Here is a 24,072-nt window from a genome sequence, read left to right on the forward strand (position 1 = left end):
TTCTGCGTGTGTCTGTGTGGGTGGATGTCAGTTTGTGTGTGTTTGTGTGTGTGTGTGTGTGTGTGTGGGTAAACTTGGGGGTTTGTGTCACTCATAAATCTTGAATGAGGTTTATCATTCTCATATTTCTCATGAGACGATAGCTCTTTCCAAACAGAAATAACCGGAGCCAACACACCCTACTCTTTGAACAAACACGCATATACTGTATGCACACATACAACACAGAGATATAAAACACAAAACTAAACTTAAACTGAGTGGATGAACAAGAAGCAATGACAGCAGAGAAATGCTCAGGGAGTGAGGGAAGGAACCAATAAGAGGGAAGAAGTGTTATGCAGTTGACAGCGAGCAGAAGTAAAGTTTAAAATGCTCTTTTAGAAGTCATTCTCTTCCAAATGATAACGTGCAAAAACAGCCGGCTTTACCTGCAGAACACTTGACAAGTAGAGAGCAGAGACATGAAAAAGGGACCTAGTTGAAGGATGTACGTGTGCAGGTCTCTAGATTATAATTTAAAAAGGCAGGAAGTAAAGTGCAGAAGTCTGACATTTGAGCACAAAGGCCATTCTGCCACCTACTGTACCGCACTGTGTCTTTAAATGTGTGTGGGACAGACGTCAACATCGAGTTACTTTAGAGATCTACAGCCTCCTGCACACTGGCTGTATAGGAAAGCATACTGTGGTGAGGTGTAGGAGAACAAAGGGGGAAATGGAGTTGTGACCCGTGTGTCCACATGCAGCATGTACAGTAAGTGTTCCTAAAGGCACATTTAGATGTTTCCCACACATAGATACTAACTTTACACACGTTTATCTCTTGATCATTTTTATCCCTGAATTTGAGTAGGAGAGGCCGTTGGTATAGACAAGGTATTGATGTGTGATGTTGTCATGTTGTTTTCATCTTTTTCATTCACGTATTCCAATTTCAATTCAATCCCTGTTTTTATTTTATTTTTAAAGTTGACCAAAGTGTTTCGCAAGCATTAAAACCACAAAATAAAACATTAAAAACAATGTTGTGTTTCATGGAGATCATGTGCAATGTAGTATTTGTTGTTTGTGGTTTTTATTGGTACATGCTTCTCTGTAGATTGTTTTTACTTGCGTTGATTGTTTTACACTAGCAAGGAGGCAGCTTAATATCTGCAGCTCTTCAGTCCAATGAAATGTGCCTGTGGGGAGAATAAAGGGTATCTTATTGAATCATAATGTATTGTATCCTTTCATTTTTGTATCTATTGAACTTTGTCTTGATTTGCCTAAATCACCTCCAGCTGTTTCCATCTCTGTGCCTCTTTTTCCTAAAATCACCTTCACCTCTCAGATACCACAGAGAACTGGACTGTAAACATCCCAGCAGGTGTTCAATAACAAAGCCAACCTGCCTCCAAGCTGCCAGCTGAAGGTGTATCGTCCTTTCCTCAAGGTCTCAGAGTAGGTAAACTTCCTCTGCTGTGCGGGTGTCTGTTGGATTAAGACTGATGTTCAGACAGATGTTCAGGATATGATGAATTGGGTCCGTAATCAATCCCAGGTGACTTTGCATTGCGCCCATAGTTATATATATATAACTGTTTGTTTAGGAGCCAGCTGTGTGCCTATTACTCTGTGCTGCTGTCCTGTTGTTTGTATTGCTCCCTCACTTGTCACAAAGGTTAATTGTTGAGATGACCTTTATCTAAGCAAACACCTCAGAGACATTACAGGCCTGTCAGCACCCAAACAGAGAGAGAGAGAGAGAGAGAGAGAGAGAGAGAGAGAGAGAGAGAGTGTTGTTTGGAGTACTGGCACCGTCCTAATCTCACACTTTGTTATCAAGCCACGAAACAGTCCAGAGTGAAACTAGATTGTGTGATGTGTCGGCAGGTCAGAGTATTACACTGCTCTCTTAGGTTGTCGCGAATAAGGAAAGCATGAAAAAAAGAAAACACTTGATAAGAACACGCAGAAAGTTTGAATGAAAAATACAAAAGACACAAACGTTAGAAAAAAACAAAGTCTGTTAGAAGCAGCCTCCAACAAAACACACAGACTGAAACCATTTGCCTGTGTGTTCAACAGCACAGTCCCCTCCTGTGGCAATGATGAGAGACAGAGGGAATGAATCGTGTTTATTAAACAGACATTCCAGTGGATTGGAAACCGCTGCCTCTGGTGTTGTGGGTAATTTGAAAGTGACGTGGGGAGCAGCATAAACAAAGGCATTCTTGTCAGCTACACCAGCATCACTACCTGTTCAGAGCTCAATATTGTTGGAATGGCCCGAGTTCAGCCAACGGGATGAGAAACTGTCAGAGGTTTGTGGGGGCTTAATTAGGCAGGTCTGGGCAAGCGTGACTGAAAAAAATCTTGAGAGACAGTCTAATTACTAACTGGAGTTGAGGCAAAAAGTTTGTCTTTTTTTATTAAAGGCAATCTGCTTCATTCTGTTTGGCACAGTGAAGTTGACAATTTAAGTAGTGTCAAATGTTTTCTGGCCACTAGAGGGCAGGAGGTCAAACTACAAAACGCTATTGGACACAGAGCCCTGACAAAATACATCCAGCAGCTATGTAGAAGTATCATCACAAATAGTCACTGACTGTTTTAAAGCTGTTTAGCACCCAAAAAAAAGATGTGCAAAGTTGAGGACAAGCTTCTTCACTTTAGCATAAAGCAGCAAAAGCTTAGAATCAAGTATTTCTCTCAGGAGCTGCAGGACACTAAAAGAAGACACAGAATGGATTCACATCTGCCGACAAAATCACAGGGGAATAAAACTTGCTCTCCAAACTTTGTGAGTGGGTACAATTCTGTGTTTATCGCTTGTTGTGCTGCCCGTTGCATCCAGTCACTTAAACAGGCATCATCTAACTTTTATGTTTATATACAGCCTGAAATATGTGAAATAAAAACTAAAGAACAACAGACGTGCTGAAGTTTTCATGACCAAAGTTTCCCAGGAAAAAATGGGAGGAAATCAAACTGGCAAACTGATGATAAAGGTTGCTATGTGTCCATCAAAAGTAACTAATCTAATCATTCATACACCACTGACAAATCAGCAGGAGCAGTTAAGTGTCTCATCGGACATGTGGCTGCAGGAGCTGGGGATCGAACCCCCAAACTTCCGGAGAAAGGTAGAGAAACCTACTGAGCCACAGCAGCTCCACTCACGTTGTATATGCTCAAGAAACAAGAAACGGATTATTTCCTTTTTCAACAACACTTTGGAGTCTCTCCACTGACTTCTGCTCGTAAACCTTAAAAAATATTTAAATTTGTTTTTATTGTCTTAATTGTTGTTGGTGCTGTTTAGCTAAGAGGGTACAGTACATGCAGACACAAGCGACCTGGGTTCAGCTCCTGCCTCGGACCTTTCCTCCAATATTTACTATGTCTCTCTCTGTCTTTTCAGACAAAGCAAATGACACAGTAAGATAGGTGTGACATGGTATTTTCTTTTTCTTCATAAAATTATCAGCGAGTGCTGACACGTAAAAGCCGAATAGCATTATCTAAAAAATAAAACCACAATGAAATGATAAGGAAACATGTCTGCTATAATAGCTGCAGTCCATGATACTTACAATAACCACGTTTCTTTGCCATATTCATCTCAATGATTAGCTGACTCTCTCACACAAACACAACCAAGAATCTTCTCTTTGTGACTGCCAGAGATATTCACCTCATTTCAAAGTCATTGTTTGGAGATAAGTAAGTAAAGATAATTGGCTCATATGCACAAGGGGCAACCCCTGTGGCAGTCTAGGTGCCTCACACACACACACACACACACACACACACACACACACACACACACACACACACACACACACTGTACAGGTGCTTCATTAAGGTGTTTAAGTGAGTGAGGAGAATGGTGGAATAGAGAGGCTATAGTCATTAAAAGCCACAGGCAGGTGCCTTCACTGACTCCAGCAAACAGGGCCACTAATGACAGTTTAAAGGGGAGACAGCCAGCTTCAAAACCACACAAATATTTCCTCTTCAATATTATTATTTTAACTCGGAGGTCCACACTACTTGCATTTGGATGAGCTCCGTGAGTGTGTGCATGTGTCAGTGTGTCTCTCTTGTGTGCCTTCATGCATGCTGTAATTGTTTATGAGTGTGTGTGAAGTGTGCCAAATCATTGTCCCCGTCTCTTTTAGCGCGAGGAGCGCTGAGGGAAGGAGAGACCCCGAGATCCCTGATCTGAACTCCAGCTGGCGGGTTGCGATAAGACAAACAGGCTCTCCCATCAGGACCTGGGCGGCTGAATCGGAGCAGAGGAAGAGGAGCTAAGAGGAGAGGAGATGAGCAGAGCTGCAGAGAAATGTCACAATTTTATAAAACCTGCCTAAGGATGGTGAGCGTGTGTGTGTGTGTGTACGTGTCTGCACACATGTCTCTCCTTGTGCATGCCAGCGTGTTTGAATTCATACTTCAATATTGGACCATCATCCACAACATTATTTCCCATCTGTCCCAAACTTTCACACTCAAAATGTCAAACTTTCACAAGGTCAGAGAGTCACAGACAGAAAATAAAGGTCTTGCAACAAAAAATAACATTTTATAGTCCCACGATTCCAGTCTGACTCACACCGAGGGAGTCGATAATGAGAAGTAGACCATTACGTACTGAGCAGTGCATCCTAGGCAAAACAGCTTTGACTGCAAAAGGTAGAGAGAAAGTACAAAGCATGAAGTTCATTTGAAGTTCAGTTCTGACAGAAATTATCACCAGAGTGAAAACTCCCCTTGCTTCATGCATTTCGCATAATTTCCTCATGTAGATGCTTATTAAAGAGATTATGGAGGTGCATGTGTCCTGGCCTGTTGTAACTGTCAAATAGTCATCTGAAAGGTTCTTAAGAGAGTGTGAAGATGTTTTTTTGGGGGGTGAGGGTCTCAGATAACAAACGTGACATCGTTGCTTCTCAGAGGGGAATGTACGCTTGCTGCTGGAGGATGTGTGTGTTAATAAATGGGTCTAAAATGACTTTAAAGATGGACCTGTAACACTCTGCTCTGTGATGTGGCTCGTAATAATTAAACATAACAAACTACTTGTTCTGAACTTTTTATTCCCAGCTGAATATGAGTTCATTTTTGCTCTTTACACCAAAGATTCACTGCCTGATTTCGCTCTAAAGTTTCTGCTCATTTTTGTAATAAGTACCCGAGCGTGATCTCGCACAGTTAAAATACAATGTCTTTACATTTTTAACTGCTTATCATGCAGGCTACATAAACCCTATTATGGATGTGGGTTTACAGGAGCTTATTTGAGTTTGTGTGCAGAGCCAGTATCTCTGACAGCCCTTCAGCGTACCACTCGTATAACACAATGTGAAAAGTGCTCCCACTTGAGCGAGTTGAGTGGAAACCTATACTTTGACAGTCTGACACAGCGGCTGTCTGCGTGTGACAGAAAATTGCTGGCTGTTATGCTTGCGGAGGGCGAGGAGCTGATAAAGGAGGTGAGAAGGAAAACAGAGGCGAGGGGATTATTGTCAAAGCCTTCCTGTTATCACCGCCACAATGCAGGTCGCAGACTGTGCCTGGAGAGAGAGAGAGAGGGAGGTAAGAGGAGCAGGGAGGGAGAGGGGAGGAGGGTTTCCATCCAGCCAAGCTTGCTGACGCTTTGGTGACAAACGAGACAAAAAGTGTCATCAGCATTACCGCTGCCACTCAAATCTTTAAGACACATCACCTCAGGTTTTGTGCCAAGAGAAAGCACTGACCAGCATTTCTTTGATCTTTATTTCTCCCCCCCACACACACCATCAGGACAGTAAAAGAAGCTGCCAAACACTTTCATCACTTCTCTACTGTATCTGCACATAACCACACTCTTAAAGTGGCAATTTATGAATCCTTCTTTTCATTTCCAAGATGAATTTGCACTTTCCAAAGACTGGCTCCGGATATTACCTTTTTTTTGTTGGCTTGGTTAAACACTATCACTGCTGCTCATTCCACAACAACAAAATACAAAACCTTTACTATTGAATTTTTTGAGGCAACGAAATGCATGAAAAGTGTCAGGTCTTGAATAAATGACACATGAGACTTTCTATGGAGATACAAAGAAAATCACAAGTTTACCAATCATTTAGATCTGTGTTGGTTATTACATATTATTTAATTCATTTTGAATCTTCAACTAAATCATTTGGTCTGCTTTTTCTGTACAGCAAACTACTGCTACTATGAAGAACAAAAAACAAAAAAACACATATTGGTCTGATTGGTTATTGCACACACTGTACGTATGGGCTGAATTGTTTTTAAAACATATCCATATTGAGTTTCAGAATGTCACTCAGGCTTCGTCTATTATTTTTAACAGTCCGTGAGTTTGAATTGTAAATCTAAGTGAATTCTTTCATTCATGGTTTCTTCAGGCTGTAACAACCTGCTCACTGTACATTTTCCCTTACATAACAAGTGATGATACAAAGTGATGATATGTAGTTCAACATCATGCTTACTCAATAATCCACATGGGAGCTGAGATGGTAACAGCTCTTCTTATTTCACAGTTTGAACCATTAAATAGTACTATAGTCGCAATCATTGATTATTAGAGCAGAGCAGCACAGTGCTTATTGTTTGAGTCCTCATGTCTAACTCGAAGCTGAGAGCAGAGCAGTGCAGAGGATTGTTTAAGGAGCTGGTAAAAAAAACAGAGACACAGAGGAACAATTCATCTCTGCTGCTGTAAAGCAAAGTGGGTCTGGCAAAGACGAACACACACCTGTCTGTTTTTTCTCTCTGTGTATCTGTTAAAGGCATAACCACACACTTACACACACTGTCTGTGGAAGGCTTTCCTGTGTGTGTGTGTGTGTGTGTGTGTGTGTGTGTGTGTGTGTGTGTGTGTGTGTGTGTGTGTTTTCCTCTGTTACTGTCTCCTTTCAAACTCAAAGGAAAGCAGGAGGAGGAAAGCTGAGGATCAGGAAGCACACAGTTTCCCTACAGGTGTGACAGTCTCTCAGCAACTCCAGGGAACAAACACACGTCCACAACACTCGCACATGCAGGTAAATACATGCTGTCACTGTGCTGCGGCTGTTAGAGGCCTCACACAGCGATGTTCTTACACCTTACGTAAGCCATCTTAGATTTTATAAAAAAATATTCCCTCAAGATCCAAAGCAGGAAAAGAGATTTGCATCCTGCGCAACCTTGTCACACAGTTCCTCATAATACTTGAATTCACCGCATACCGCTTTCATTCAACAGCTGTATTAGCTGCTACTTCTAATGGATGAGTTTCACAGTTTCATCCAATTATCTCAAAGTCTCCAAAACAACCTGAACAACAAATGCACACATCATCATCCATACAAAGAAACAACGCACAAATATTTTGCCAGACCCCTCCGCCCCCCCCCCCCCCCCCCCCCATCTGCGCATGAATTGAGTAAAGAATGTGTGTACTGTTGGCTCTTCTGGTCCCTGTTCGCTGTTCTGTCAAACAGAATGTTTGTCTTAAACAAATGTGCTGTTCACGCAGCAGAGGTCAGCACAGACGGAACAGTGCAACATTAAGTTTTATTGAAGAGCTGTGATGTAATCTAGCTGAGACTGTTTATCTTTGAAGAAACAGCCAGATTTATGCCTGGGCTTTGTCAAATATATCCATGTGAAATGTCAGGTCTACTCGCTGCATGCAGAAAGTGTTGCTCTGCGCTGCACTGCGGGGGAAGGGGAACCACTGATGGTTGATTGTCACGAGCATCAGCGAGGGGATCGGGCATCACTACCACTCAACACCCCTGACGCCCAGCCACAACCAAGCACAGCGTCGTACCCACAACCATCGCCATCCTCATTCATGCACAGCCTGCTCCAACATCCAGCTCAGTGGAAGTGCAGACTACAGGAACGCAAGGAACACAAAGGATAAATCATAACAATGTGTGAGGTCTTCTACCTGCTTTTAATATTTGTTATGAATTGGCACTATGCAAATATGGATTGATTGATTACAAATATTTGTTTACAAAGCAACATGTAGCAGTATTCATAACTCAGCAGTAGGATTTTGACAGTGGTTGAGATGCAGAAACATATTTCAACAGCAGACATGTTATCAGCAGACTAGTGGAGGAATGGTTGTCCTGTTCACCGAGTCTTGGAACTGCAAGCTGACTTGACCAGATTGCATCATCAGTTTGATGACAGCAGGCTGGTCAATGTCAACAAGTGTCTGTGATGTGCAGTGAGTCTTGATGTGTTACACAGGATGACATCAGACGTGTGTTTTTATTTTGTGTGTCAATACATACAAAAAATCCAACTGAGCTAATGTCATGTAATACCCCCCCCCCCCCACACACACACACACACACACACACACACACATACACACACACACACACACACACACCCCACCAGTGGTGACAGAGGCTCTTTTCTGGTTGCTGGGAGCTGCTGACAGGAGAGCAGCTGTAGTATTATAGTCCTGAATCAACACATCAACAGACATCAGGAGCCACCTCTATGGTGTGTGTGTGTGTGTGTGTGTGTGTGTGTGTGTGTGTGTGTGTGTGTGTGTGTGTGTGTGTGTGTGTGTGTGTCTCTGTGTGTGTGTGTGTGTGTGTGTGTAGGTGTGTGTGGGCAGCTCTTGACTGACAGCTGGAACCTTTACAACTCACTAAATGGATGCTGCATCAGTCCATAAAACTTTGATTTGGTTTCACTGCTCGGGAAAGCCTGTTAAATAATAAAAACAGAAGATATGAGACCAGATGATATCTGCTCCTGCCAACTCTGAAGTTATTTCATTTTCCTCACAGAATTGACCTATGGGTCCTTTCTGAGTGAATTAAGTTGCGGTTCCGAGAGTCTGTGTGTGTTTTTTGCTTGGCAGCTCTTCCTTTGTATATTTAACTGCATGTTAGGTTTTTTTGTGTGTGTGTGTGTGTGTGTGTGTGTGTGTGTGTGTGTGTGTGTGTGTGTGTGTGTGTGTGTGTGTCTTTGATGAAATTGGGGTAGGTTCAGAGAAAAACGGATCTGAAGCCAGACGACTCTTTTTTCCTATAATCTTTATCACAGAGAAGGACAACTGAGTGGGCCTCCAGAGGTTACATCTAACAAACTCTATCTTTCCCTTTCTACACACACACACACACACACACACACACACTAATTAACCATGAATCTTTGTTCTGCTACACACAAACCTCAACAATGTTTTGTCATGTGCTCAGGAATGAGAGATTTCCATTATAAAATGTAATTAAAATGGGAAAGATAAGCCAGGGTTTGTCTGTCTCCAGTTATTTACCTGAGTGTTCTGCTCCATCAACACATGAGATGAGGTTACTCAGCAGACATGACATTCATTATCAGAAGTTGTGTATTAAGTCGCAAAAGCCCAGTTTCTAGGAAAAAGAGCTGTTTGGTAAAATTGAACAAACTGTGATTCTCTGCAAAAGCTACTGAAGCATATTTTCTGTTTTTATTTGAAGATTAAGATCATCAGTAAAAGTCCAACTGAGTACATGTAGTCCTTTCCACAGATAGAAGAGTAAACACATGTAATAAAATGCATTTCAAAGTGTACCTTTTTAATTATTGAAACATCTATGGGGAAACTTCACTAAATGTTCATGTAGGTCTCAGTCAGCTGGAGGGGCGTTTGGGACGTCAAACTTGTTTTTAATCAGCTGCAGAGTAGAAGCGTCTAAGAAGACTAAAGTGACATTTGAAGTTCTGTTTACAGGCTGACTCATGAAGCTGTGCAGGCAGGTCAGCAGCTTTCCCAGAGAAAGTTTGGTTGGTCTCTGATTTAACAGCTCAGATGAAGGTTGAGACGAGTTTTTAGCTCTTGTGTTACGAAGCGGTCATGCTCAAAATAAACATCTGCACCCTGAGTTGGGCAAGATGTGAATTTGTGCATCGATACAAGAGCTCAATAAATGTGGTAGCCAATTTTCATGTTACTAACGAGGTTCCATCATGAGGCCTAATTATATTAATTTCACACTTTCAGTTTGACATGTTTCTCAAAGAGCCTCTTACTGTTGCGTGACCCATCATCCACCCAATCGAAGCAAACTTTATGGACCTCTTTACTTCGTTAATATCCTGCTGTGGCTGGGTTCATTCTGGAGTTTGCTGAAAGCCCTGCAGCTAAACTGTACATTGTGTAAATATATGAGCGCAATAAAGCAGCAAGCAGGATCAGAACTCTTAAAAGACCAGTCAAGGGCCTCGTCTGCCATTGTTGACAAAGTTGATATCAGATCAACTTTGTTGTTACTCGTTCGTCCCTCTTTGATTTTGATTGGTCAGTGGGAGAGCCGTGACATTGAGCTGGTGTTTCAGCTATTTCAGCGCTCAGGACGTTTGTGGTTCGTTTGTGTTTGTGGACACTAGAAGGTTTTAGCTCCTTTAAAATGAAATCAACTGACATTGAATAAACATTTATGAAATAAACCCGCTTGCATCGTTTGTGCTCACTCTCATTCCAGCCTTTGTAAGTGAGTGCATGTAAACGGCACACTTTTCTCTGAGGGTGGGCCGCGAGCGTTCAAGGCTAAGAATTCAAGCCCTTACAAACTGAACGCTACATGACACATTAAAATGTGTAATCAACAAAAACAGCATTCCGGCCAATACATTAGATCCACACACAACTTGATGATGCACAGAAATTGCACACAGCTGCAACAATTCCCAAAAGTGTCAGCAGAGATTGATGCTTCGATTGAGATGGACTGAATTATTAAAGAGAAATTTGAAAACCTGATTGAGAACATTCAACCTAATCAGTGAACATCATCATGTCATTTTTAAATGACAGTCAGTGAGTATTTTTTGCAGATTGCTCACACAAACAGAATGAAATAATGTTAAAAATTCATACATGGAATGATAATAAATTCATAGCCATTGAATTAGTGATGATTCAGTCTGGAAATCCCCCTGATGGCCTGTCCGTTCTCCATACGTCACTTCATAGCACAATGCACAATGTTTTTTTCTTCCATTATTTATCTTAAGTCTTTATTTTCTCTTCTGTTATCTGACACTTCTCTGGCAGATAACGGCTGACTGGCAGAAAGGCGTCTGTTCTGCTCTTCACTGGATGACCTTAATCCGAGTTCACCCCGCCGCCTGCATTGAAGAGAACGGCTAATATGAATAAATCTCCCTCAGTGACAAACAACCTCCACACACACACACACACACACACACACACACACACACACACACACACACACACACACACACACACACACACACACACACACACACACACACACACACACACACACACACACACACACACACACACACACACACACACACACACACACACACACACACACACACACACACACACACACACACACACACACACACACTATAGTTCCCAGTGCACTCACAACTTGCCCCCACCCAGACATGGGAGCAGGAGCTTAAACTATTAATTCAACATCTACTTTAATCACCTTCTCCACCCTGAGGAGAGGAGAGGGGAGGAGAGGGGAGGAGAGGAGAAGAGAGGGGAGGAGAGAAGAAGAGAGGAGAGGAGAGAAGAAGAGAGGGGAGGAGAGGAGAAGAGAGGGGAGGAGAAGAGGAAAACATCATTACTGATCCTTTTTCATTCATAACAGTTCGGCTTGCAGAGGAGAAAAACTTGAAACAAGTGTGAAAAGAGAAGGTGAAGAATCTACAATGGACCTCTGACTCTCTCCTGTCAGACTCTAATGATTCCCTAATGTCAAGATCTTCTCGGGAATATCAATGAGAGTGTACTGTACACTCTCCTGAACACACACAAACCCTCCCTGAGGACATTCACTAAAGTTTCTACAACAGCAGAGATAGTTTCCTGTGCTGCTCGGAGGACCTGACCTCTAAATATAACTTCCGGCACAGGGCACACACCCACACAAATTTAACTTGTACATGACTTAAGGATATAGTTTTATAACTCTCCCTGCACCAAATCATATTTAAGAATCTTTGAGTGACTCCCCTTGACAGTAAAGTCTATAAATACTCCACAATGACAGCGTATAATAACAGGGATGAACGAGTAATTAGAGAGGCAGGTGAGGAGGAAGCAGCCAAGAAGAACGTAAGAAAAATGTTTAAGACAAAGAAACTTCAGATACTCTCAAACACAGGTGCTCACCACCGAAAATTAAACACGATAAAGCACTGTGAGATCTTCCAGGTATTTTAGTGCACATAAAAATGAAACTTTAATTAAGTGGCGCTCATCCTGCTCACTGACTCAGCGGTGCCGTTACACCGTCAGTAATGTCTCCTTTTATGACAAAATCCAGCAGAGCCCCTCTTATTCATGAACACGCAGACAGCAAACAACAGGCTCATATTTCATAGAATGAATTCATAGCAGACTCATTAATAATCGTTACCCTGCTTAATGACTTTCTGTGAGTGCACGAATCAGAACGTGCGTGCGGCGTCTTTAAAATCAGTCTCATTATACGCAAACATCTTGAGGTTATTAAAAAAAAAAAAAAAAAAAAAAAAAAGTTATGGTGACTGAAATGATATCCTTCGGACAGATGCTTGCTATGACTTTGGTCAAGTACACTTTGGATTCTGGCTTTTATAATTGAACATAAATGTGAAATATTAGTTTAGGCTGTTGCTGGAGAGTGAGCCGTGAATGTATCAGCTCAATATCACGCTTGGTCGTGCATCGTAATGTTAATTTTAGAAATACATTGAAAGTCAAGAGAAAGCATTTCAAGCGGGCCTTTTATTTTAAGCGTTTCTTGAATTCAAACTTCATTCTTTACCACCTCAGGGTTGATATTTAATGCGAGAGAAACTGAGAATTAGCCGATGCCAGTTCCAAGGTGAGTTTTCGTATCATGCAGGTAAAAACATTCAGGCTACACCTGCCTCCATTTTTCGTAATTACGTGTGAAACATAACTGAGCCCCAATCTGCCGGAATAGACTGTCAGATCTCAGAGCATCTAAATGTTGAGTAGAAAAGATAACTTTGTCTCAAATGTCAAATCTTACAGTACAGATATTAACAATTAATAAATATTACAGTACATTTGGATGACTTAACTTCTTCTTGTTTTCCCTGTTTCTTCATTCTTTACCCTCACCACTGCCCCTCCTCTCTCTCTCTCTCTCTCTCTCTCTCTCTAAACACGCTCCCCATCTCCTCACTCTTTATCCAACACTGGGTCCGGCTCCACCTCTGATGCTAATATCAGCGGCCACAGCGCTGCTCCAGGTCACTAACGACCCCATTGCTGTCAGGGCTGTCACGCCTCCAATCAATCAAACCTGCCTGTGTGTGACTTTGTGTATGGCTCTGACTGTGTGTGTGTGTGTGTTTATATGTGTGTGTGCCTGTTGATTAGTGGACTCCATTAACTCTTATGAAACTCTGGTGCCAGGCCAGGGTGGCTGGGGAGAAGCACTCACGGAACGTCAGGTTGCTGTGTGAGTAATGGGTGCCAGAGGGAGATGGCGTGGAGCTGAATAGGATTTTCAAGCCTCACAGCCAACAAGCAAACACCAAAAGTGAGCAGTGTGCAATGGAGATGAAGAAAGCAAATGGATTTCCAACTGCACAAATATGTTGTTCGACCACCAAAGAGTGTGTATCTAGAATTAACAAGTGTGTCGTTTGGCGTCGCAGCCCGAGAGGAATAAGTACAGGCTGGTTCAACAGCCAGGATGCAGAAACACAACTCCATAAAGCTGAACACAAAACTCCCAGCTCAGCGTTTCAGCGTTTCTCCATAACCTGCTCTCACACAATTGTAATACCTTGAACCGTAACGTAGGCTCCAAAATGCAAACGGTCCCTTTTCCCTCTACATTGTCACGCTGTGCATATTTAGCTGGTTCAGGATTTGGCTGACTTCAGCATCTCTCTACGGGGAAAGATAAAGACCTGGCTGTCAGGGAAGTGAACCCTCTGACAACCTGGCCCCAGGCTGACAGAGGAGCAGTGGTGAAAGCAGCCATTTTGGGGCCGGAGCAAGGGCATGCCAGTGAGCTAATGATGCAGGACAATAACACATTGTGTGTGAGAGACGTGTTGCAAACGCAGCTGGTTTAAAAACATCTTCTCTCTGCCAACATGAAATCAGCATACAATGCAACGAGAATAGACATATTAAGGTTCTTCAAAATTCAAATTGAATTGGCATCTTTCGTCTGGTACAACTTTTAAAACTTCCACTCAAACTGCAGCACCAATGAACAAGGCACACTGTGTTTGATGGAAATTCACTTCCCTTTGATACAAGAGAAAAGAAGTCATGTTCTGACTTGATTTAAAGGATTGCCTTGATATCAGGTAACATACTCTCTTTTATTTTAAAAAGGTAGAAATCCTGTGGTCCTGTTCCCCTTGTCTGACTTCACTGTCAGTGTAACGGTTTGGTTTATTTTGACATGTGGTGCCGAGTAATTCCTCCAGCTTCAAACCAAGTATGCGGCGTGCAACCGTAGCACTGGACCGGTGTGATCTCCACGTACATGAACCCTCACACACAGCAGGACCTCAACACAGTGCCTGTCAGAGTTTCATTCTGCTATCACAACCAGATCACTTTATGTTATCCAACTCCAAACCTGCAATCCCTGACCAGGTTTTTGAGCTTCTAAATTAAAGAAAAAAAACTGATGTTGAGGAGAATTTAGTAAAAATTACAATTCAAATTTAGAAAAAAATTGTATAAAATCTCTGAAAAGTAAAAAAACTACTTGTCATTGAGACCTTCTAACTCCTCCTCCACTAAACCTTGACCGAGCTTCAGTCAAACACAGTGAGCTCCACTGTTGAAAAACGAAGCCGTTGTCAAAGTGCAAAATTCTGCAGTTTGTCAAGTATCTGCTTGAGGCCTGTTTTTTACTGCAGAAATTACAAAACACAAAATGGGTCTGACTAGCTCATGTCTCGATCGGCAGACTGTGCAGACGGTGAATGTTTTGACAACTGATCAGTTTTGATTTTATGAAGGATGTGTTATTGGCAGTGTTATTCACTGCAGGGTGCTGATAACGAGCGGACATGCTGTAGCAGTTTGTCAGGAGGATTAAAACCCACCTCAGCTCCTGCTCTCACTCTGTCGTTAGGGTGAGACTGCATTTCCAGCACGGAGACGGACTTTCAAAGGCCCCTCCAGTAAAAGAAGTTTTGTTCCTTTATAGTTGCATTGTTTATTCTGACTGGTGGGCTAACTGGCAGATATTGACCAGGCTCTGTCCAGTGTCCATCCTCAAGTGTGTCAGCGTGAACGCACATGCTCGGTTGTTATTGACCACATCATGTCCAAAGTTCTGTCACAACTAACTGATTGATTTGAAGACCAACGGCAGTGTTTTCGTGAGCTGCAATCCCTCAGGCCAGAACCCTTTGCGTGAGTGTTTCAGTGTTTATGCCTGAATGTGTGTGAGCGCATCACAGTTTGCTTTTGACGAGAGTAAACCCCGGGCTTCCTCTAATCACCTCCATCTCCCTCCTTCCCTCTGTCTGCTGTGCCATCACTCACACTGAGGATGTTGCTGAAGATCCTTCAGTGAGCGGAGTAAATGTACTCAGTGGGCTGTCTCGCATCTAAACTCCTGTCACCTGTCGACCTGCTTGTTGTGCCGTCTCTTCTTTTTCTCCCATGGCACAGGAGGAACGTAAAGATAATATTTCTAATCATACATAAATCAGCCTCTCCGGTAAAGCTCCAATTTTCACACACAACCCTCACCAGTTACCGAAGCCTCTTCGACCACCAATCAGGTTTAATCATGTTTTCTTTTGGATAAACACTTTACCAAAAGTTGTTCCCCCTGCTTTATCGGCGGTGTATGAATGGGATAAACTAATGCTGATAGGATTAGATACCTGAGTAGTCGGCAGGCTAGAAAAGCTGAAGTCCTTTTACCATTTACTTTCGGAGACGTTTTAATAGTAAGTGCTGACTGTCAATGACTGTCCTGTGTGTGTTTGAAGAAAAAAAAATGCAAGTAAAGGCCTCTTATTGAATCCTCATATATTTATGAGACTCACAGATTCAAAGCCAGGTGTAGCCCTTGTGCCCTGTGTTAGATGAGAAGAGGGGAAGGTGGCGGTGTTCACGCCTTCAGAAATCCCATGCCTCACAACTCTCAGCCAGACGAACGTGCCCTTCAGACATCCTCTACACATGTTTACAGCTTCACACGCACAGACAAACACAACACGCCAACTGTGATCGCCGCTGTTCAAGCTGGTGACCAGTAAATGACGAGGGAATCTCAAGAGCACCGTCTGCTCCTCCTCATACTGATGAGGTCCAATCAGAAAAATGGAGACAGGCTGAGCTAATGGACAGAAAGTCATCCTCTAATGCAGATCAGATGCTGTGAGTGACAGTACATCCAAGCAAGAGAGGGGGAACAAAGAATGAGATGAAGCTCTGTCAAACTGCGAGACACTTGCTGTCAATCATTCAATCACTGATAATCATCTCTGACAAGGAAACAGCTGATCACATCTGACTCTTTGTTTTAAACACAGAATCAAATGTATTTTTACATTTCTCATCTGCATTGCCTTCTAATTTCTTCATCTTCAATCTCAAGTTCATCGACTTTATAGAGCCAAATTGTGCTCCGCCTTCCAATCTTCCCGTCTTTGTCCTCCTTCCCCTCGTCCCTGCGGGCATTTCTAAATGAAATGTGTTTACAGAGAAGAGGGGAGAGGGAGGGGAGCGGGAGGGTGAGAGTACCAAGGGAGAGGTGAGCGGGGCTTATTTTAATTAACGATCGGCCGGCCCTCGCTAGATTCGGTCAGCGATTAAAACTCGTTAGGATTGACTCAGGCGTCCAGGCCTATTGAACTACGGTCTCCGAGCAGCCTGAGAGTCAAAGGAAGGAGGAAAGAGACGAAGGATGGAGGAAGAGGAGGGGGGGTTCAGGGTGGGCCACTGGAAAACGAGAATAAGGTGGTAGGTGGAGAAGATAAAGAGGAGCACATGGAGGCAGAGGCGGGATGAATCAGGACACAGCAGACACTCTGTTACAGAAAAAAATATATATGATATTATTATATAAACTGATTTGTGAGAGTGGAGACAGAGTGAGGGGGAGGAGTGTGATAGAGTTGGAGAGAAAGAGAGAACGGGAGTGCAGCTTAAGTGGGGACTGTCAGTCAGATTATTTAGAAATAAAGCGGGGACGTTAGACAGAGAGAGAGAGAGAGAAGGATGGATGGGCAATTATTAAAAGTTCTTCTTTTCCACAGGCAAACATCCAATCCACTTTACCTGAGGAGGCATGCATTTGAATGTCAAAAAGAACTCAGGTCCCAGGTGGGCAGCTTCCATATTATTAAAAGGACCACACTGATGGATGGGAGATGGCATTTGGGGCTCAAGCTTCTGCAACAAGGGAAATAACGCCTACAGACTTCCAAAGAGCAGAGCTGGTATTTGTGACGTGCAAATAAAACACTGTCTGCAATAAACTAAAGATTTTTAAAATGTTAACTGGGGAGCTGGTGGTCTAGTGTTTAGTTCACCTTCTCCATGTATGGAGTCTAAAGCCTTCAAAGCAGCCCGAGTGTAAAGCCAACCTGTGGCATCTTTGTGACAAGTCATTCTCCACTCTCTCTTACTTTGAGATTTCAGACTCTACTGTCCCTTCTCTAATAAAAGGTATAAAAAGCTTGAAAATATGTTCATTTGCCAAAAAGGGGCTCTATAGCTTACAGTGATATCTGAACATACAACAGTGTGACTTTTAATAGGCTTTATATTCATGCTGTTCGACTTTCCATCCTGGAGCATGCACAGAGCACAGAGACCATTTTTGGTTAGATTGATGAGAATAAATTCCAGCATAATCTAGATGTGTTTGTTCAAATCCAAGAAATTCCATGTGATTTCAACAATACTACATTTTTTGAAAGTCCAGTTTTAGTCAAACAAACATGATAAATCCACTCTTCCTAACTCCATGTATTTGTACTGGGTAACAGACTCCATTCACAAAGTCACTCTCAAAACTTGAAATATTACAAAATGCAAATGCATTTTTAAACACACATCGTGGATATGCAGGAGTTGGCGAGGAAAGATTTTTCACTGTTTTGTGTTCTTCTTGTTCTTCCGTCTTACTCAGCTTGATTCCCAGTTTGCAACCTTCTCCTTCCACGTGACCATCCACAGAGTGTAGTCTCATGGTTCCTCCCACACAACAGCATTTTGACTGAACATGCTTCATATTTGTGATTTAAAAATCAGATCAGGGAAGTTTACATCCATCTTTACCCCACAATACTGTACATGAAAATCTTTAAGACAACTATAAAATTGGGACTTTACTTACTTCCATCTGAGGAGAAAAATCAGCCCAATATAACCTTGATTCTCTTTTCATCCGCTTTACCCTGCATCTGTCCTTCCTTTGCATCTTTCCTTCCTTTGCATCTTTCCTTCCTTCCTTTCTTCTCACCTTCTCCCTCTCTCAATGATGCCACTGGTGTGACAGACAAGCCTAAGTGGACCACTCCAAGCGTTCCTCCATGAAGGAAACCAGTCATTTCACATCAGCAGTTCCTGCAGCTCAAGGAGAAACGTTGAATCCCAGAGAGGATCCCTGATGAGGCAACTTGTGTCACGCATGTCCCCGCACATCACATGACACATTACATCATCACTTTTAATGATTGCCAATGGCAGCAACCATACAGTTCTACAGTTCAAACTGTCATGCCATGAAGGTGACTCCAGCTTAACTCCTCTGACAGGCTCAATTAAGGATCTGCTATCTGGGATTGATCTATGATTTATTTATTTATTTCTATGATTATGGGAGGCTTTTACATCATTTATAGGCTCCTTTCTTCACTTTGAGCCGAGAAGGCTCAAACATAACAAAAGATTATTGGCAGACTGGCTGTGCAACGATATCAATGATTTGGCCTGATAACATTTTGGACCCCAAGTGAGGGGAAGGGATTATTATGACAGGCTGGAGATAATAGCTGAATATTCATAAGAGGAACCATTTTCTGTGTGTGTGTGTGTGTGTGTGTGTGTGTGTGTGTGTGTGTGTGTGTGTGTGTGTGTGTGTGTGTGTGTGTGTGAGAGAGAGAGAGAGAGAGTAGGTGATCTGAATCCTCTTGAGTGTGACTTGTGAGGTGGAAGTGGAGATTACTGCACCACGCTTCTATAATTACCTCTCGTCTCTCAGCTGCTGCTCTAAAACACAACAGGGAATGCCAGGCGACCAAACGTACGCACACACACACACACACACACACGCAAACACACACACACACACACACAGAAGGTGCACTTTAACTCAATGAAGCAGCCGGAGAGAGAGAGAGTTATTTCTAGAGGGTTACTTTTCAGTGGTGTTGTGATTGGAGACCACCCACACTACCTTTAAGCAACACAGGTCACACTCACACTCTTTCTCTCTCTCTCTCTCTCTCTCTCTCTCTCTCTCACCTGCACACACAGGTTGTTGTTAGCAAGAAGAATGACTCACCTGTAGCTGCCCTTCCCACACAAAACCCCTCTTAAGAATTCTTTTTTTACAAGTCAAAATCTCACTTCAGGCGTATTCTTTCATTTTAATTTTGATTGTGCTGAATATTCCTTTTTTTATCCCCCCCCCCACACACACACACACAGAGTTTATAACAGGATACTTTGCGGTCAGCTGCCTTGGTCCATTATTAAAAAAATCATAAACAGAGTAGAAGCATTATTTCTTAACGGCATCCCATCCTAAATACGCTGACCTTTATTGCTAGGAGCCGGCCTCAATAACCACGCCATAACTATGAGGGCTGAGTATGTTTTCAAGTTGACAACGTCTTTAAAATTATGAATTAACAGCGCGACTCGCAGCTTTCAGGAAGTCATTAAAAACTATGCAAGGAGTAAATTGCTCCGCCACACTGAGTGGCTTGGACCCTCTCCTGTCCCCTCCTTTCTCTTCCCTTACTCAACTTTTGATGAAACCATTTGACTGCCAGCAGAGAGTTACAAACAGGGGCAGTAATGAGAAACTGGACTGTAATAGTGGAGGAGACACAAAAGGAGAAGAAAGAGGTGATGTATGGTTGTCACGATACCATTTACGATAACTTTGGTTCAATAATAGTCAAATTTAAAGATTAAGGACACCAGTATCGATATCATGGCCACAAAAATAAAAGTCATAGGCATCCAAATTCAAGAAAGGTCTTCTTTTTAATCCCCCAAAATGGAAATTCCCGAGCAAACTGTTCAGTACAGGAAGTCTCACCTCTCTGCAGCTTTTAGTTAAAAATATTACTGATGATCAACATGTTCAGAAAACGTAGATACTTTTGGATATTGATTATTACAATAGCGGAGATTGTAACATTTTGAAAGATGTGAAAGGTAACATTTGTGACACTCCTGGGGCGCAGGTGGCCTAGTGGCGAGCGCCCCAATAACAGAGGCAATGGTCCAACCCTGATAATGCTTCAGGATTTTGACAGTCTTTACATTTGCATTACAGAAAGTTTCACCAAATTCACTGCCACATTACCATGCATAATATATCATATTATCAGGTGTGTATTTCAAATTAATCTGCAATTCATTACTAAGCAAGTAGTGGATTTGAAAGAAGGAAAAGACACTCGGAGGAAAGCCGGCAGGAGAAAAAGACAGTCAAGCTGCTCGAGTGTGTTGTGAAGTGTCTGCAAAGCTCTGCAAAGCTCCGTGTTTGTCCAAGCATGACGCTCAGCTCACTGAGTGGGTTGGTCGACATGACTTACAATACCTACGTTAAAGCCTCGTGGAGGTTTAGGAATTCAGCAGAAGAAATTCTACTTCTGTTTTTTCAAAATTTTCACAACGGACTCTTGAAAAAGTGAGCTGCTTCTTAACTCGCCCACACACACACCTACACACACAAATGCCCACAAACACCCCTTTAGAGTTTCATATATTGATACTGTTAAGTTGTGGCGTTGAGGTTACATGAGTGGTATGAAGAGTACCACAGTCCAATGTGGTGGGTTTAGCGTATGCGGGCCAGCTCAGGCATGACGGTCAGTTCACAGAGTGGGCAGGTTGACTTTACATACACTACCTTTATCAACGCCTGATAGAGGTTTTGGAATACAGGAGAAGAAATTATTTTTACATTCAACGACATACTATTTGAAAAAAAAAAAAAAAATGAAAAAAAGTGAAGCTGCTGCTTCTTCACTCACCCACACGCTCTCATACCTCCACACAAAAATATTCCCTGATAAACCCTGGCAGCAGATACCCACATGCTCAGCACACATGATTTTACTGAGACAATCTTTTCTTAATTTAGGATGCATTAAATTTGTGACAAAGCGATGCTGCTAATGCGTGGACGACTGCAAATGAGATTACACTGTCCCAGTCGAGCCTGAGGCACACAGCTGCCTGGACAGGCCCACTTTCCTTCTGCAGGCCTGAGAAGTGTTCAGGCATAAAGAAGAGCATTTTGTTTAAGCAGCTGGCGCTTAACAGGCAAATGGTGCTCACATAAGCAGGGGGAGCTGCAAGCTCGAATGTGACAATGGGAGGCTGTGGTGACAGGAAAACACCTCAAGAGAGTGCTGAGCCCACAAAGTAGCACAGACAGAGCGCAGGTATGTGCAGGCATGCACCTCAATGAACTGCTTCATTATGCCTAAAACCGTGTTATCTGCACTGATAAAGGAAAGATATATCATATGCTCATAATGCACACAGGAAAGTGCATTATAGCTGAGTTTATTTCAACCACACCACAGAGAATCATCACAACCAAATTAAGCACACCGTTAAGCAGTTTGAAAATGGCAGTGGCCACATAAGTCTCAATCTGATGTCTGCATCCCTTAGCAGAGAAAACCAGCCGTTTGTAAACTACAGACCTCGGCTGATAAAACTCACAGAGAGATGTCTGTTGAAAAAAGAGACAGTTCAAGCCAAAATACACTGAGCATCACTATTTGGACATCAGACAGGTGTCTTTCAAAACTGCAAGAAGCTCTTATCCACAAAAACTCAATATAGCAACAATAAGGTGGTCTCCCAAAGCTGAGCCAGGTCTGCATCTTCACATCTATTTTGTTACTGATAGAAAACCATTTATCAAAATCATGCATCATATTTTGCAATCACATGCAACTTTAAGATTCATTATGTGCATTATTATTATGTTTTTATTTTTTGTACTGTTTCCCCTTGTAAACCTGAAATATATAAGTAAAAAAAATGCTACTTTAGTGGAATATAAGACAATACCGGAAGAAAACTAGAACGCGTTGTTACAATGGAGGTGAAAATTAAAGTCTGCAAACTTATATTAAAACTTAAGATAGTGTGACAAAATAAACTTACAATGTAGGTTACATAAAAAGCATATTCATGTATTTTTGGCTGGATAACGACATTAACGTTATAGCTTGAAGTTAAGTGGACCGAGCTCATTTCTGATAACCAGCTGCACATAATGAATCTTTTTTTTAGTTCTGCATGCAACATCACAACATCCAACCGGTGTTTCAGCCGGTGTACTCACCGGTGAGCTGGTCATAGGATCCGTCCAGCTCTCTGGAGTCAGACAAGCTTTGGTCACGGTTTTTCGCCTTCATTTTCCCCTCGTACGCCGGAATGTGGAACAGCTGAAAATGTTTGCTTTTGATTTTGTTTGTGGAAAAATATGAGTAGCGCTGGTGTTCGCCTTCACGGGGGACGGCTACAGGTAGAGCACCGTTAATAAGTCATTATAGGTAAGTCGTGAATTCAAACAGATAGCCATTTACAGTAAGTTATTTCCCGGGTCTGTTTCTGTGTGCGCTCTCGGCATCCAGGAGCGGAGTGAGCCACGCGCGCTTCTTCTTGGTTTCCACTCTCCCTCACATGGGCTGGCACGCGCGCACGCACGCACTGAAACTCACGCATACTCTCACAGAAACTTAGAACTTGATGTTTTTAATAATGGGTTTGCAAATAAATAATGTACTCTGATTTGGTACTATGTTTCCTATAGCGAGAATAATGTTGGCTTTGATGCTGCAGAAAAAATGTTGTTTATTAACCTATGCTGGTATAAAAGCCATTTAATATTTAATTGAATTAATAGAAACAGAAGGATAAAAATATCCCTGTAGGCTCCAAAGTATTTTCCATACATTTGGTTTGATTATGAAAAATTTTAATATGCCCGTGGGGAGTTCCCCCTAGTGGCATAAAGCCATGATTGCCTCGAATACGTTGCCTGTGTCTGTGAGGATAATCTACTTTAGTCCAGAAATTAAATGTTGGAAGTTTAATTTAACACATTCTTATAATTATCTCTTTGCTGTCTGAATTTGAATCACAACACTGCTTGTCATCTTCCAACAATATTTATTATTTATTTGGATTAGTCCCCTCTGTGCTGGATGATGAAAATTCCTGTTTTTTCCTCCCCTCATTTTCAACACGTTATCAGCAAAATATCTGCCTCCATTCATGCAAAACCTCACTCACCCAGTTACCCATCAGCCACATTCCTCTCTGCCATTAATATCACCCTCACATCCTCTCCTAATGTTCTCCACTGAGTCAGAGCTGTGTCGGGTGCGTACAGAGACATCAGCAGGAGCAACAAGGAGCTCAGTGCTGCTGCTGCCAGGCAGAGGTTCTGACTATATCTGATCTATAAATACTTGCTGGTTGTGGGAAGCCTTGTGCCTATCTCTTTTTCGTCTTCACTGCATTCCATCACCATGTTTTCGCCTCAGTCGCCTGCTAACAGTGACATTTGGTCAGAATCTGTCAAGCAATCTGTCTTTGATACCATTTTTTTTAATACATTGTGCCAGGGTTCACATCAATGGACTCTACATCTCTCTATCCATCCAGTTGTTTATTTCTGACAATCGGGATGTTTTTCAGTCTGTTGCTGGACATTCAAGATACAACTTGATGAGTGTCGATCATGATCTCTGCTGAATAAAGGCTGAAAACTAAAACTGAAACGCAGCTTCAGGTATGCTTGGTGATTCCTATATACTTTGTTCACTATACTCCTCATTTAACCTGATACTTCAGTCAACC

The 24,072-nt window shown here is 42.3% G+C and overlaps 1 protein-coding gene across 3 annotated transcripts in view; it reads right to left on the reverse strand.

Annotated features, from left to right (window-relative positions):
• LOC306835481 (A-type potassium channel modulatory protein KCNIP2) overlaps nt 1-22,883 on the reverse strand; it is a 91,747-nt gene extending 68,864 nt beyond the window's left edge. Inside the window, exon 1 of one of the 3 annotated variants that reach the window (XM_079362040.1) lies at nt 22,550-22,883. In XM_079362040.1, coding sequence (XP_079218166.1) covers nt 22,550-22,622 — 73 coding nt within the window. In that variant the 5' untranslated portion in view covers nt 22,623-22,883. The remainder of the gene's footprint in view (nt 1-22,549) is intronic. The other 2 variants (XM_079362043.1, XM_079362039.1) reach the window with 2 other exon arrangements.
• Between the last annotated feature and the right edge of the window lie 1,189 nt (nt 22,884-24,072).

This window comes from Symphodus melops (assembly GCF_947650265.1).
Source record: "Symphodus melops genome assembly, chromosome: 15".
NCBI classification, from domain to species: domain Eukaryota; kingdom Metazoa; phylum Chordata; class Actinopteri; order Labriformes; family Labridae; genus Symphodus; species Symphodus melops.